This window comes from Penaeus chinensis, chromosome 11 (assembly GCF_019202785.1).
Source record: "Penaeus chinensis breed Huanghai No. 1 chromosome 11, ASM1920278v2, whole genome shotgun sequence".
NCBI lineage: Eukaryota > Metazoa > Arthropoda > Malacostraca > Decapoda > Penaeidae > Penaeus > Penaeus chinensis.
In genome coordinates this window covers 36628637-36642828 of record NC_061829.1, presented here as the reverse complement: position 1 = coordinate 36642828, position 14192 = coordinate 36628637, and the positions used below count along the sequence as shown (strand labels likewise).

The window sequence follows — 14192 nt, the reverse complement described above, 5'->3', positions numbered from 1 at the left end:
ACAAAGAGGAATGCTATTGGCCAGTAAAAGGTCACATGACAGAGGGATGATCTTCAGATGGTCTGGGCACCACGAGAGGGCCCCTAACTCTATGTGAAAGACGGCAGTCTGAGGTCTCCTGTGTGGGGCCCTCCCACAGCGCCCTTGCCGGAATCTAAGGAGGAATTAAAGAGGTGAAAGACTTTGACTGGGAGCCTTTGGTCGACGCTGCCAGTTAGTCACCTATCATGGACGTTACTCTGTGTATAGCCTTAAGCCCGGCTCGGGAAAGCGGCCTCGGACCCGGCTCAAGGAAGCAGCCTTAGGCCTGGCTCTGGGAAATACCATCGGCTTCCTCAGGGGAAAAGCCACGGGCCAAATCAAGGTTGTTGCCACGGGCCCGGCTCAAGGAAGTAGCCATGGACCTGGCGTAGGGTGATATGGAAGCACTCTGGTACACTATTGTGGTGAAGTACGGTCTCTATACAAAATAAATTTGCATATGTATACTTGATAAAAATAAAATTCTAAATGTTATCCACATCTCTAACAAGATCCTATTAGAAATCTCCAGTAATCATTTTGGCACAATCGTTGCTTACAACCAAGTTAAACTGGCATTTCGTTTGGCATTTGAAGAAAGTACGAGGAAGAAATTAGCTCTTAGAAGCTCACATAGACGGAGGTGACAATGAGTGCCAAGTATGGGACAACAGAAACCTACTTAGACTAGCAATATGACTATCGATGTAGTAGGCAGCCATGGCACGGCATCATGCTGCCAGTACATGAACATCCGAAGTAAGATGGCACAAAAGAATTCTCGAGAAATGTCGAAGAAAATCAGAGGACTACATGGCATGCCTTGGAAATCTAGAAAATAGAGAGATTGCACATGTTGAGATTACTTTGGACTAGTGAGGTGACGAGACCAGCCACTGCGAACCTGTCGTGTGTGAGTACATCTTGAAGTGACACAGCGAGAAACAGGGGCTCTGCGTCAGGCCAAGACAGCACTAGGGGGTCGCACTAGCTGGTCTGGTTCACGTGGGAAGTTGACGGCACGAGGCACGGGGAATCCACTAGCACTAGCGACCTGGGCAAGAGTGTATGGTTCCTAGTACATTTATGGAAGACAGTGGATTTATCATTGGAGAACCTGCTCGTATTCTACACCGCAGTGTTGCCAATGGTGCTCTTACAGTTGTACCCCCATTCCGAGTGTAACTGGACTAAATTCATTACAGGAAACCTCCATTTTTTTTTTTTTTGTCTTTGGCAAACTGCCAATAAACATGTAATTCAAATAATATAACGATAATTCCTTCATAATATTCTCGAAACAATAAAAAAAATGCACATGAAGCTTTACATACATATATATAATCTGGCAACACTGCTTCTCCATGTGGCACTGAAACATCGCATAATTCAGTATTCTCTTTACTTGAGTATTTTGACAGGTACTGGCTGAAGGTGGAAGGGCCTTACCCGCCTTGAATCAACACCTACTATCATAACACGACTACGGAACTATACGAAAGAGAGAAAGAGAGACATGAGAGATTTAGCTGTCCCATACCCACATTTCAGAGGGATCCTAAATATAAAGGACCCTAGCTATAAGGACCCCTGTGAGAGTTTTCATAAGTGAAGATAAAAGTGATTGGCACATGCGAATTTACATTAATCCTATACAAAAGTAAATATAATTATAACCTTTTTTTAAATAACAAAGAAACACTGCATAGTAGGTCCATGTAACTCTAGCAATGTAAGGAGCACATTACTTGACATATTGCACACCAAACATGCAAATCCTCTTTGCAATATGTCAAGCATCAAAAACATCAAATACTTTTTCAGCACTCATTTTGATCATAGACACTGACATCTCGTTGCATGTCACCTTTTGATTTACAGTGTTAGAGGAAACTTTCATAAATTCTGTTCGTTGTCGCACACTGTTTGCATCACATTGGTTCACTTGACACTTGATTTGAATTGCTTTCTTAGCTAAAAGTTTCACCGCGATCTACGCCACGACCTCCTCCTTCACTGAGGGGGCGGAGGCCTCGAGTGCCTCCGGGGGCGAGGCCGGGGGACTCCCCACCGAAGCCTCGTCCGCGGGCGAGCTGAGGGGCGTCGCGACCCGGACTGCGGGGAGGGAGTCAGCGGAGGCTGTGACGATGACCGACACGCCCTCCGATGTAGCGACGGCCCCGGCGCCACTGTCGGATGGCGAGGGGACCGGGGTGGACGACTCGGAGTGCGGGGCGGCGCCGTCGGGGCGGTACGGTTTGCAGTACGAGTACCGGTGATTCCTGTGTTGGGAGTAGGAACCTGAGTGTGAGAACCGCTTCAGACACTTGTCGCACTGGAAAGGTTTTTCGCCGGTGTGTAGCCGGCTGTGCTCGGTGAGATGATGCTTGTGCTTGAATGCTTTGGGGCACAAGTCACACTTGAAGGGGCGTTTACCTGAAGGAGAAAATACTTAATTATTGGTCTTGTTTATAAGGGTTATCAACTTGGTAACAATGGCTTGAAGATGTCATGGAAAAACCTCTTTGTAAATCGGACATTCACCTTACCTGAGTGTTCATACTTGTGCCGGGCGAGGGACGACTGCTTGTTGAAGGACTTGTCACACTGGTCGCACTGAAACACTCCGCCTTCCTCGTCGCGTCGCCGCTTGCGGGCTTCGTCGTCACAGTCATCATCTTCCTACAATGCAAGAATCAGATCATGAGCAATTTTATTCCACTACAAAATGCAGCACAATTAAGAAGCAAGTAAGAAGCAGAAGCAGGAGGAGATTTTTCTCACACTCACCCTTGGTCGCTTCTCGCTGTTTTCCAGGTGGTCGGGGTACAGCGCCGGCAGGCCGAGTTTCGCCCCCTGGAGGATCTGGGCCAGCTTGCTGTGCTGCTCCGAGATGAGGGAGGGATATCCCGCCACGCTGAGGCCGCTCGACTCCTTCGAATCGGCGATATTATTGTTAAGGGAATTGGGCGTGGGCGTGCGGGACTCCGACTTGTACGAGATGGCCAGAGACGTCGAGTCTGCGTCGGAGTCCGAGAAGACGGAGGCTGGCTTAGGCGACGCCGAGGGGGACGACTTCTTGGTGGAGAGGTCGAGCGGCTGGTCGTCGTCGAGGTCGTCGGCGCCGTCCCCGGGGGTGGGCGAGGCGCGGCCGTTCAGCGGGTACATTAGACTCGGTGCCAGCAAGGACGGGTAGTAGGGGCTGATGCTGATGGATTTGCTGTTGGCCTGGGAGGTAGGGGCGACGTAACTCGTGGGAGCGTAACTCGTGGAGGTGTAGCTTGATGTGGTGTAACTAGGCGTCGAGTAACTGGTGCTGTAACTGGGCTGCGAATAGGAGGTGGGCGTGGGGGTGATGGAGCGGCCTTCACGCCTGTCGCGGGCGCGGGCGTTCTGGAACCACACCTGTACAACGCGCACGGGGAAGTTGATCTTCTCTGCGATTGTGATCAGCTCTTCCTTCTTGGGGCGCGGGTTGACTGCATAATGAGCGCGCAGGACGACCAGCTGCTCCTCGCGAATGTGAGAACGGACGCGGACCTTCTTGCCGTCGCTGGTGGTCTCTTCGTCGTCGACAACGTGGCTGGAGTCGCCCTCCACCTCCTCCTCCCTGCCATGGCCGATGCGGCTGTGCGGGTACAGGGACTGGGCTGGGTGCATCGGGTAATGACTCTGTTGAAGATGCCGATGCTGCTGATTCCCCGCTAACAAGCGTGCTGCTAAGCCTTCGATAATGCGACCCTTGTAGTGCTCGGTGGCGGCATTGACCTCGGGCAGGCGTGGGCACTGTCCGCGGGCGTGGTACAAGGCGTCGATGCAGCTCTTGAAAGCTATGCCGCAGAGTTCGCACGACAGGTCGTCCGTGATGGGCGAGTTGCTCAAGAGGGACCCTGGGGTGGCGGACGACACCTTCTCCTCGAACTGCTGCTTTGTGACTGTAGTGTTTACGCTCTCTAGCATCTTCTTGAGGGTGGACATGCCCTCCTTCTCGTTGTTGTTGGCCGGCTCCTCGCGTTCCTCGTGCCCGCGCTCCTTCTCGTAGTGACTCCTGTCCTCATCCTCCTCCTTCGTTTCTTCCTTGATGACTAGTTCGCCGGGCTCTCGGTCTTCGTCGTCGACGTCCTCCTGAGGGGCGTCCTCGCTGTGGTCCTTCTCCTCTGCGCCTCCTTCCTGCTGGGCCTTGTTTAGCGCCGCCTGCGTCATGGTAAGGGACAGGAAGGACGAATACTGAGGGTGGAGCTGAGCCGCCAGGATGAGGGGGTTCAGCGGGTGGTAGGGTGAGAGTCCCTGGTGGAGGTTACCCTGAAGCCCCTGAGACAGGCACTGGGGGAAGCCCTGGTTAAGCACCGGAGTCATACTGGAGCTGCTGAGGCTGCCAGGGGACACCAACGACGGAGGGGACATGAGGAGGGAGTCCCTGGAGATTGGCCGCGTGGGAGACGAGTACCCTAGGTCAGTCGAAGGGGTCGGGGACTTGTCCTTCGGCAGGATGGGCAAGTAGGAACCGTTGAGGGCTGGACGCTTGTTGTTGGATCCAGGGAACTGTGGGGGCGGACGTGGCATGACCCCGTTGGTCCTACTGCGTCCCAGCTGGTGGGGGGAGAGGATAAATTAGGTGGTTTCGAAGATGTGCAAATGCAGGTAGGTCGCAAAATTATACCAAATAAACAAATTTCCACTTTACAGGATCAACAAATTCATATGCAAATCAACATCAGGAAGCAACGTGGTCTACGAACCTGGCATTTCTTGGAGGACATATGAGAGGAGTAAGAGCCTGAGTGGGAGAACCGCTTGCCGCAGTGCTCGCACTCGAAGGGCTTTTCTCCACTGTGAATCCTCTTGTGCTCCTGAAGAAGAAAAGTAAAGGTTAATAAACGGAAAGATTGACATAAATCCCTTAAATTACAATTTTTTTTAAAGAATCCCACGGACTCATGTGAAGGTGATCGAACTCCGTCGGTCCCGCAAGCCACGGTGTTTCGACTTGTGCATTTTCCTGCAGGTGTGGATCGGGACGCCGCGCCGCTGTGGGGACCGAAAGTGAGTGCGGACGCGGCGTGATAACCAGTGATAATATACACAGGAAGGAAGCCCAAGGTGGCATGCACCGCACTCCTCTCCTCACTCGCGCCACATTTGTTACTACTGTTGCTACTCCTCTTTAGAGTAGCGAAGGAAGGGAGGAGGAGGGAAAGAGAAAATGAGGGAGAGTCGGAGGAAGAGAGGAGTACGAGAGAGGGCGAGGGAAAGGGAGGGGAGGGGACGGGGGGCAGGTAGAGAGAAGCTGACATTGAGATATTCTAGAGGATATAGGTAATTCTTCCGGTTTACCTGGGATATCAGCGCCAGTTCCTCATGATACGGCGAGATAGTGAGCACTGTTCCTCGGGCGCCACAGTCTACAGACAATGTTTTCTGATTTCTACCCGGTTTATCTTTTTCTTTTTTTTGTTTTTACTTTGTACTTGCAGTCTGTATCTGTTATTTATAAACAGAATATCTTTTGTAAAAAATAGCTAATCATATATTGGGAAATAATAATAAACAGGTGAAGCACGGGTACGAAGTGTTGAAGCCAAGCACGAGGATGCAAATGGGAAAGAAAGGAGAGGAAAGAATATATTATATATATATAAATATATATATAAATATATAAATATATATATATATAAATATATAAATATATATATATATAAATATATAAATATATATATATATAAATATATAAATATATATATATATAAATATATATATATATATATATATATATATATATATATATATATATATCGAGAGAGCGAGAGAGCGAGAGAGCGAGAGAGCGAGAGAGCGAGAGAGCGAGAGAGAGAGAGAGAGAGAGAGAGAGAGAGAGAGAGAGAGAGAGAGAGAGAGAGAGAGAGAGAGAGAGAGAGAGAGTAACAAAAGACATTAAAAAAAATAACAAGACGCTGAACACACACACACACACACACACACACACACACACACACACACACACACACACACACACACACACACACACACACACACACACACACACAAATACACACGCACGTGCACACGTACCTTGAGGTGGTGCTTGAACTTGAAGGCTTTCCCACACTCATCGCACTTGAACCTCCGGAGAACATCTGACTCCTGGTGCGAAATCATGTGTCTTTGGAGGCGGTGGATGTTGGCGAATTTCTTGTGGCACACAGAACACGACTGTGGGGGAGAAGAAGGGGGGGGGGGAGGTAAGTACAGTGGAATGGGCGCTGTGAGTAGGCATACATAAGAGAAATTGGGTGGACCGTTTCTCTGTGGAGATGGAGGGTGTGTGTGTGTGTGTGTGTGTGTGTGTGTGTGTGTGTGTGTGTGTGTGTGTGTGTGTGTGTGTGTGTGTGTGTGTGTGTGAAATTAGGCACACTCTAATCCCCTACCTTCCCCGTTCCCTTCCACCTCTATCCAGTGAAGGGCTGCTTCGACCCTGTACCCACAGAAGCGGATAATATTATCTGTCCCTGATTGTAGTATCGTAACAAAATGATTGCACGTGAACCCACACCCCCGCCCACAAAACCCACCCACCCGCCCTCGCCTCCCGCCCGACCAAGCTATCAATCAATATCCTGCAGGGAGAGGGAGAGGGAAAGGGAGGAGGGGAGGGGCGAATGGGGGATGGGGGGGGGGGGGGGGCTCACGCGGCCGGGGAAAGACGTCTTGGAGAGGGTTCTACGCATGCATGTATGTTTGTTTGCTTGTTTAAGTGGAGTTGTAAAGCGCGTGTTTCCATGTCGAATAAAGGTCTGTTCGAATTTATAATGTGTTTGCGGAAGTTGGTTTGTAAATACCTCAATGTATTGCTATATAGATATATCGAATAAATGTACTAATTAATTGATCAATAAATCAAGCTATTATTTCATACAAACAGAAAGCGATTCTTACCACGTTAGCGCCGGTCAAATAGTCAGAGTCATCACCCAGGGCGGCTTCAGAATTGGGCGTGAGACTGGATGTGGGCGGACTGATGGGGGCGTTGGTGGGCGTGGCGGCTTCGTCTGTTGGTGTTTGTGGGCTTACACCTGTGTCACTTCCGTTGTTCTCAGCTGCTAGAAGGTAAAGAAACAAAATACGAAATTACAAATAAGAAATGGCAAGAATACACGCGCAAGATAATACAAAAATGAAAAGAAAAAAAGAAAGAGGAAAAAAAAGGAGAAGTGATGACGCATGCACGTACACGCACACACACGTACGTACAACAAAGGGCCACCATTGAGGGAAAATCTCCCCTCGCTTCCCCGCAGCATGCAGCATCAGCACATGGGCAAGGAGGAGCGCCAGGCTGGACGGAGAAAAAACCGCGGCTTCATGGACGAGTGTGAGAGAGAAGGAGAGAAGAGAGAAGGGAATGATAGAGAAGGAGATGAGAGAGAAGGAGAAGAGAGAAGGAAATGACAGAGAAGGAGATGAGAGATAAGACGTAAGGAGGAGATGAGAGAGAAGGAGAAGAGAGAAGGAAATGACAGAGAAGGAGATGAGAGATAAGACGTAAGGAGGAGATGAGAGAAGATGTAAGGAGGAGATAAGAGAGAAGATGTAAGGAGGAGATGAGAGGAAAGGAGTGAGAGCGAGGACGAGACAAGGGAGGAGAAAGAGAGAAGAGAGGTGAGATGTGAGGAGAATGAGAAGAGTGACACGTGCGAGGATACCATGACGGTGCCGCGGCCCAGGTGAGCCTCACACGAGCGCTACGTGCCGCCCGCCGCTCACCTGGGCATTAGAGGACGCCCGCACGCATTATTATACTATGACACGCCGCTTTTGCCCTAAAGAAATTCTCGCCGAGCCAAAAGGACGGCGCTGCCTTCGTTAACATAATTCTGTCCATAAAAACACATCGTGACTGGCGGTTTGTTGCCACGGAGAAGCGCTAATCTTTTCCGGTCCATCAACTGTCGAGCGCATTCGTGTTCATGGGGCCTCCCCTCCCTACCCTCCCCACCCTCACCCCAGCCCCGCCATGCTTCCTTTCCCTTTCCTTGCCGTCTGTCTTCTCGATTCCCTTCCTTTCCACCCCGCACAGAATACCTCCTCTCTCTCCCATTTTCCCCACGCGCTGCCTCCCCCCCCCCCCTCCTCCTCCTCCTCCTCCGAATTCTCGGATCCTTCATTCCCCAAGCCTCCTTACTTCCCCTCTTCGTCTCTTCCTCCCTCCCTCCCTCCACCACGCATCCCCTTATCTCCCCCTCCTTCATACACTGTTTCCCTCTCCGTCACCCTCCCTTCGCCACCTGCCTGACAGCCTCCCTGCATCACCTTTGTTCCTCTCGCCGCATCCCCTCTCCGCGCCAGATCCAGGAAATCTTTCCATTACACGTTCGCCCGCCAAGTACCTCTGCTGTCTTCCCTCCCCGATCTCTGATTTGTGTTGTTGTCCTTCTCTTTTTCTCCTTTCTTCCTTTGGCTTTCTCTTCCATCTCTGCCGGTCGGCCGTGGGAAGGTGAGCGCAAGACTCGAATGCTTAGCGTAACTCGTGTCCGTCCCTCCCGCCCCGCCTCCCTCTCTCCCCTCATATTTATCGTTCGCCGAGAATCACTGAGAGCTATGACCCCTCACGCCCCCTCCCCCCCACCCCCCTCCATCCTGGCTCGCTGCCCTCCCCTCAAGCTGACCTAAGCATCACCCCATCCCCTCCCCCCCTCCGCCGCCCCCGCCCGTGCTGACGCTGACCCTGACCTGGAGATCGATACCGAGAAGAAAGGGCCAATCGAAAGGGGTCGAGGCGGGGGGCTGAGATCGCGGGGGGGGGGGGGGAGATAATAGGCTAAACGGCTGCCGAGAGGAAGAAGAGGGGGGACCGGAGGAGGGGGTCTTGGGGGGGAGTAGCGGCGGTGACGCACTGTGTAAACACAAAAACGAGGACAAATGTGGCTAAAATCTAGCGGAGGAGCATCAATCGGTAAAAAATCATATCAAATGTCAACCGAAATTACCCATCTGGCGATCGCAAATAAAAGCTTGGATCAGGAGAGGGGAAGCCAGCCACTCTAAAGGGGTGGTGTGGGAAGGTAGGAGGAAGTGATGCCAAAATGGCGCTCTTTTTTCGCTAATGCATAAAGATGCCTCGCGTTTTCCCCAAAACGGAAGAAATGCGCTGCTCTCTTGTTCGACTCATGCTGCTCGACATAATCTAAATGCAAAACCTAGCCGTTGTGTAAAGCGAGCTCGTGGCGGTAATATTAATCGCCGTAATGAATGTTTGTGACGGTTGAAGAGGGGTTCCACGAGGCGGGTCATTGGCAACACTGCGCGAGGATCGTCCGAGGGGAGCGGGGGCGATAATGGCACACGTGCAGCTGCCCGCCGACGCCGAGGGGAACTCTGAATTTCAAATGCCCAACGCAAACCTCGGGACAAAGGACACGCTGATGATACGGGGACACAGCGCGACCCCCGAAACGATGGCACTGAGGGAGGGGGGGGGGGGGGCGCGGGGCACCATCCCGTGCTGTTTGTTTGGGAGATCTGCCTAGTATTTCGTCTAAAGGTGGGAGAGACGGGTTGGAAAATACGATACTATATATATTTACGACACTCGGGCCTCAACCGCGTCTTCTAAGGACTTCTCAAAACGTGATTCACTTTTCGAATCCTAGCCGCTACTAATCATTCGCGAGACAAGATTCGTAGGCAGTACTACGAACACATTATTGGATAGACACAGTACGCGTAGCCAAGCAAATCTTCCCCTCCTGTGGATGACCCCTCCCCCCTAATCCCATCATCTGCACCCCCTCCCCCCCCCCTCCCCGTCCGCTCCGGGATTTCCATCACATCTACGATATCAATACAGTTGCAATAAGATTTTATATGGTAGAGACAAGGCCTTGGAGCGAAGAAAGTGCTTATACCTGATTATCCACTGTTCTTTATTGGCCTCTGCGGCGATGCGATATCTAATTCGTGAAAGTTTACCTCCGCGGGAGCCGCTCGTGGCAGCCTCACGACCATCCCACGACTCGAGAGATATTAGGATGATCCGCGCCTTTTCCAACCTGTCTAGGACTACTGGGGCTATTTCACATGCCATTGGAGCCGGTGCCTTCTCACATATCGCTAACTATGACCTACGACTATTATAACTACGACAAAGTCCTACGGCCAGCTCCTGACAGCCCCCCCGACCCCCTTGGCTTCCTCTCTACCTCGCCTAACCTTGCCGTGCTACTCAGTCGAACTCACGCCGCTCAGAACCAACTACACGAGGAGTACACGAAGCAAGTCGCCTCATCGAGTCATTTCATCCTACTTGACCGATTTAGAGGCAAGTCACGCCTAACTTTCCCCTATGAAGGACAGAGCCGTGGCGCGGGTTTGGTGCCTTCTCTCCCTGCGGCCGCGTCAGCCAGCGGTGGTGACAAGCGTGGACAGAATCAATGCTCGATTAACATAATCAGCCGCGCTTCACAGCTTGCCGCTTCGTCACGTTAATGTTGGGACACATCAGCTTGATATGGACCTAAAGTTTCATCTATAAACATCACGAAGCTCCCGATGCTCCCCGAATACGCCACGAGGTAATGCGAAGGCCAGCCAGCACTTCCCAGCAAAAGCGGCGCGGCAAATTCGTCTTCCGCTGAGAAAAGGGCTCCTCGCGAGAAAAAATGCGGCTCAAAAAGAACAACAACATCTCAGAACGTAGCCTTGTCCGGGAAATGTGTGATAATTCTTCTTATATAAACAACGTATACTCCTGCAGGTGGTTGCTACAGAGCTATTTCAACGCACGTCCACAACGCACGACTGCTTGCCTTAATTCAAAATATCTATTGATACGCTTCTTCCTCATGACTAATCACACAATGCAATATATAAATTTCGTCTATAGCACGTACCAAAGCACGAAATATTAACTAAAAAGTAAAAGGCAAACCTGACTTCTCGACCGACGAGAATGAGTCCAAGATGGACATAAGAGCAACTCAATCTTGACATTGGGCAACGCTATAAGCTTTTACTTCAAATTCTGAAAGATTTTAAAACAAGGAGAACAATCTCTTTCTACATAATATGTGTAATCCTATTGTTATATATAAATAAAAGTGTAAAATAACAAACTAAATGTCATCTGTCTTGGAGCATCTTCTTTTTATCTTGGCTATAAGGTCGTGACTCCTTAACCTTCAGCTTATCATGAAAGACAGTGGATAATATGTTTCCGTTAGCATCAACAAGAGCATCTAGCCATGTGTATGTCTCTCCCTGGCCAGGTTTGATGCTGGTTAAACCTCGATCCCACACTCCCTAGGTAACTCTCACTTCACGACGACAGCTTTATGGTTCCCGATACGTAGACGAGAGGAAAGCAGTGTAATTTGACAACATTCTAGGGGAGTGAAAGCAAAGGGCCCTCGTGTCTGGGGCTGACATAGGGCGGGGAGGGAGGCGACATAGTAGTGAAGCACGGCTTGGCCGCTAAACCGGGCGCGTTTGCCCCTGAGACTTTCCATCAATAACTATACGAGCGCTTTACAGGCTCTCTAGCCGACATCCTAGCGAATCCTGGTATCCTATTTGTATCTAGAAATTTCGGGTAGGGGCCAAGAAATAGCCAAAAAACGTGCTGACAAATGTTTTGAAAAATGTACGGTGATGTTTACGAATTTTCATAAATCTCTTGAATACGTACAGGTTTCTCTATAAGGAATTTTTACAACACAACTTTAGCTATACGACAGAGCAAAATATTTTTTTCCTTTAGAGAAATACTAATCTTACCTAGGAAACGGTTTGCTTTTTTGAGCTACGGAGGTTCAACCTTGTAAAACCGACTTCTACGAATAAACTAAAAACTAATAATTAAAGCAAAACTTACAGAGGTAGTTGAAGACACCTGCGAAGTTCCAGAGTTTGATGGAATCTGTGTAGGATGGCGCGTACATAGTGGTCACTCCTGCCATGGTGTCGCAGGCGCGCGGTGGAGGCAAGGGGCGCGTCACCTCTACGTCCACATGCCACTACACTTGTACAACCTTATCCACTCCACTATTCTCACGATCCACGAGCTCTCCTGGTTTTATAAGTCACACCGGAAGAGCTGTCACCATGTGTGACCTGAGGCACCACTGGTCAGCAGGGCCACGCGGGTACCCGAACGCCCAGGGCTTCCGAGTCAGGTTCGGCAGGAATTGGTCGTGCACTAGTCTCCGTGGCACTGACCCGGAAATACGATCCGCGGTCACCTAGGGTCAAGCAAGTGTGGTGCGGGTGATAATTTGGCAGTGAAGAAGAGAGGCTCGGCAGGTCACTGTGCTCAGGGGGAAAGTTCTGGGTATTCCAATGGGTTGGGGCTGGATATTCCAAACGATCCGAATTTGCGTTGTCTCCGTTGATTCAGGAGGAGGGTTCGTTGTAGCGACGTTGTATCAACACTCGAAAATATATTCAACACTTTTTGAACACAGCCACAGGAGCGTCTCCGTTATAACGACAAAATAAAAATCCTGTGGTCCACGAATTATATCCAGATAGTATCAGTTTTTTTCGATTCACTGCAGTAATAAAGACTTCCAAATGAAATCTACACTTAACTGAAGTATACGTAAAGTTAGTGACTAAGTAGGTAGCACCTTGAGTTTCAGATGTGGAGCGCGAAAAAGTGCGTGCTATCAAACTCGCAGCTCCTACATGACTGAGGGGAGACGAAGAGCGCCTCAGGTAGGGGAGGTTGTACTGCGCTGCCATTGGTCAGCATCGCCTCGCTTACCACGCCTACTTTCCGTATTGCCGGAAGCTCGCTCTAACTGGTCAATTATAATCTATTTTTTTGTAATTATTCGAGCACTTGCAACAACACAAATAATGTCAATATTTAACGTTATATCCGCCTTTTGGAAATGCATATGTCAGTGAAGATAACGACCCAAGATACTAGCATAAAAATTGTATAACAAATTAAAACCTTCCAACAGAGCAAGCGATATCACCTAACACAGTGAAAGATGCTCAGTGTTACGTGAGATGCCGAACTACTCAGTTGTCCTCCTGCAGCGGAGAGTGCAACAACGCAGACGGGGAAAGGCACATGCAATTGATAAAGTTAGTCACATCTCGCTGATAAACCCAAATAACCTAATTAATTTATTTAAAAAGCAATTTAACCGAACTTTATTTCATCAAGGCATGAAGGATTATGTTACCTCTTTCTCTCTCAATAAACGCATTTCATAACGAATACATCCTTAAAGCTATCTGTTTATCTGTATGTGAATACGAATAAATTTATTAATCTGTCTATCACAATACAGGAATGTACATGTATGCGTGTATGTGTGAATACATATATATATATATATATATATATATATGTAGCAATATTAAGAGTACTTATTGCACTATATATAAAGCATTAAATATAGCCAGTAGAGCAAATGAATTAAAGATATTTCTTATCAACTTTGTATCCGTCACTATTTAAACGGGGGAAATCAATAGATATGATAACTTTATGACCCACTTTTCTTACTATCTCTCCAGCCTTCGTCAAAAGAGTACAACCAAATTATACTAAACATAATAACTATTTCTGTGGTTTTATCAATACTGTGTGTTGAAATAACTGCTTACATTGCTAAGAGCTTTCGGTACTTCGCTCTGTTCCACTGTTGTAATAAACCTTGTGTGTGTTATTCAGTAATCGTAATGTTTCTAATATGATCGAATTAAATCAATATATGACAAAGATTTCCCATCGCAATAACACGTTTGACATAGATGAAAACTTCTATGTAAGGTATCAAGGTCTCCGAAATTGACAATAACGACAACAACAGTGCGAGTCAGTTGTGGGAGTAGTGGAGTTACCAACGACTCGGCACCTACTAATTTCTTGTACAGTTTCAGGCTATAAGGAACTTTGTAAGTTGCATGTACCAAATTCATCTTGTATATAATTACAAAAAATAACGAGTAAACTACAGGCGTATATCGTCAAGTAATAATATAAAAAGCATAAAGTTGAGCATCGTACATCAAACAGCAGGGGGTTGTAAATGGGCGGGGCTTATCAGAGGGAGGAGCAAGAGCTGCGCGCGCACCCAGTCCTCGAACCTGTTGGTGAGGCGGGAGCGCGGTCGTTTGAAAGCACTTGCCAGCGTCACCTTCACATTGTGGCGGATGCT

The 14192-nt window shown here is 48.9% G+C and overlaps 1 protein-coding gene across 2 annotated transcripts in view; it reads right to left on the bottom strand.

Moving 5' to 3' along the window:
• Window positions 1-12718, bottom strand: part of LOC125030841 (zinc finger E-box-binding homeobox protein zag-1-like) — a 14296-nt gene extending 1578 nt beyond the window's left edge. The window contains exons 1-7 of one of the 2 annotated variants that reach the window (XM_047621152.1): window positions 11888-12718; window positions 6955-7118; window positions 6091-6231; window positions 4761-4871; window positions 2812-4611; window positions 2571-2703; window positions 1-2457 (exon numbers count right to left, since the gene is read on the bottom strand). The exon at window positions 1-2457 is cut by the window's left edge and continues 1578 nt beyond it. In XM_047621152.1, coding sequence (XP_047477108.1) covers window positions 2015-2457; window positions 2571-2703; window positions 2812-4611; window positions 4761-4871; window positions 6091-6231; window positions 6955-7118; window positions 11888-11972 — 2877 coding nt within the window. In that variant the 5' untranslated portion in view covers window positions 11973-12718 and the 3' untranslated portion in view covers window positions 1-2014. The remainder of the gene's footprint in view (window positions 2458-2570; window positions 2704-2811; window positions 4612-4760; window positions 4872-6090; window positions 6232-6954; window positions 7119-11887) is intronic. The other variant, XM_047621153.1, reaches the window with a different exon arrangement.
• Between the last annotated feature and the right edge of the window lie 1474 nt (window positions 12719-14192).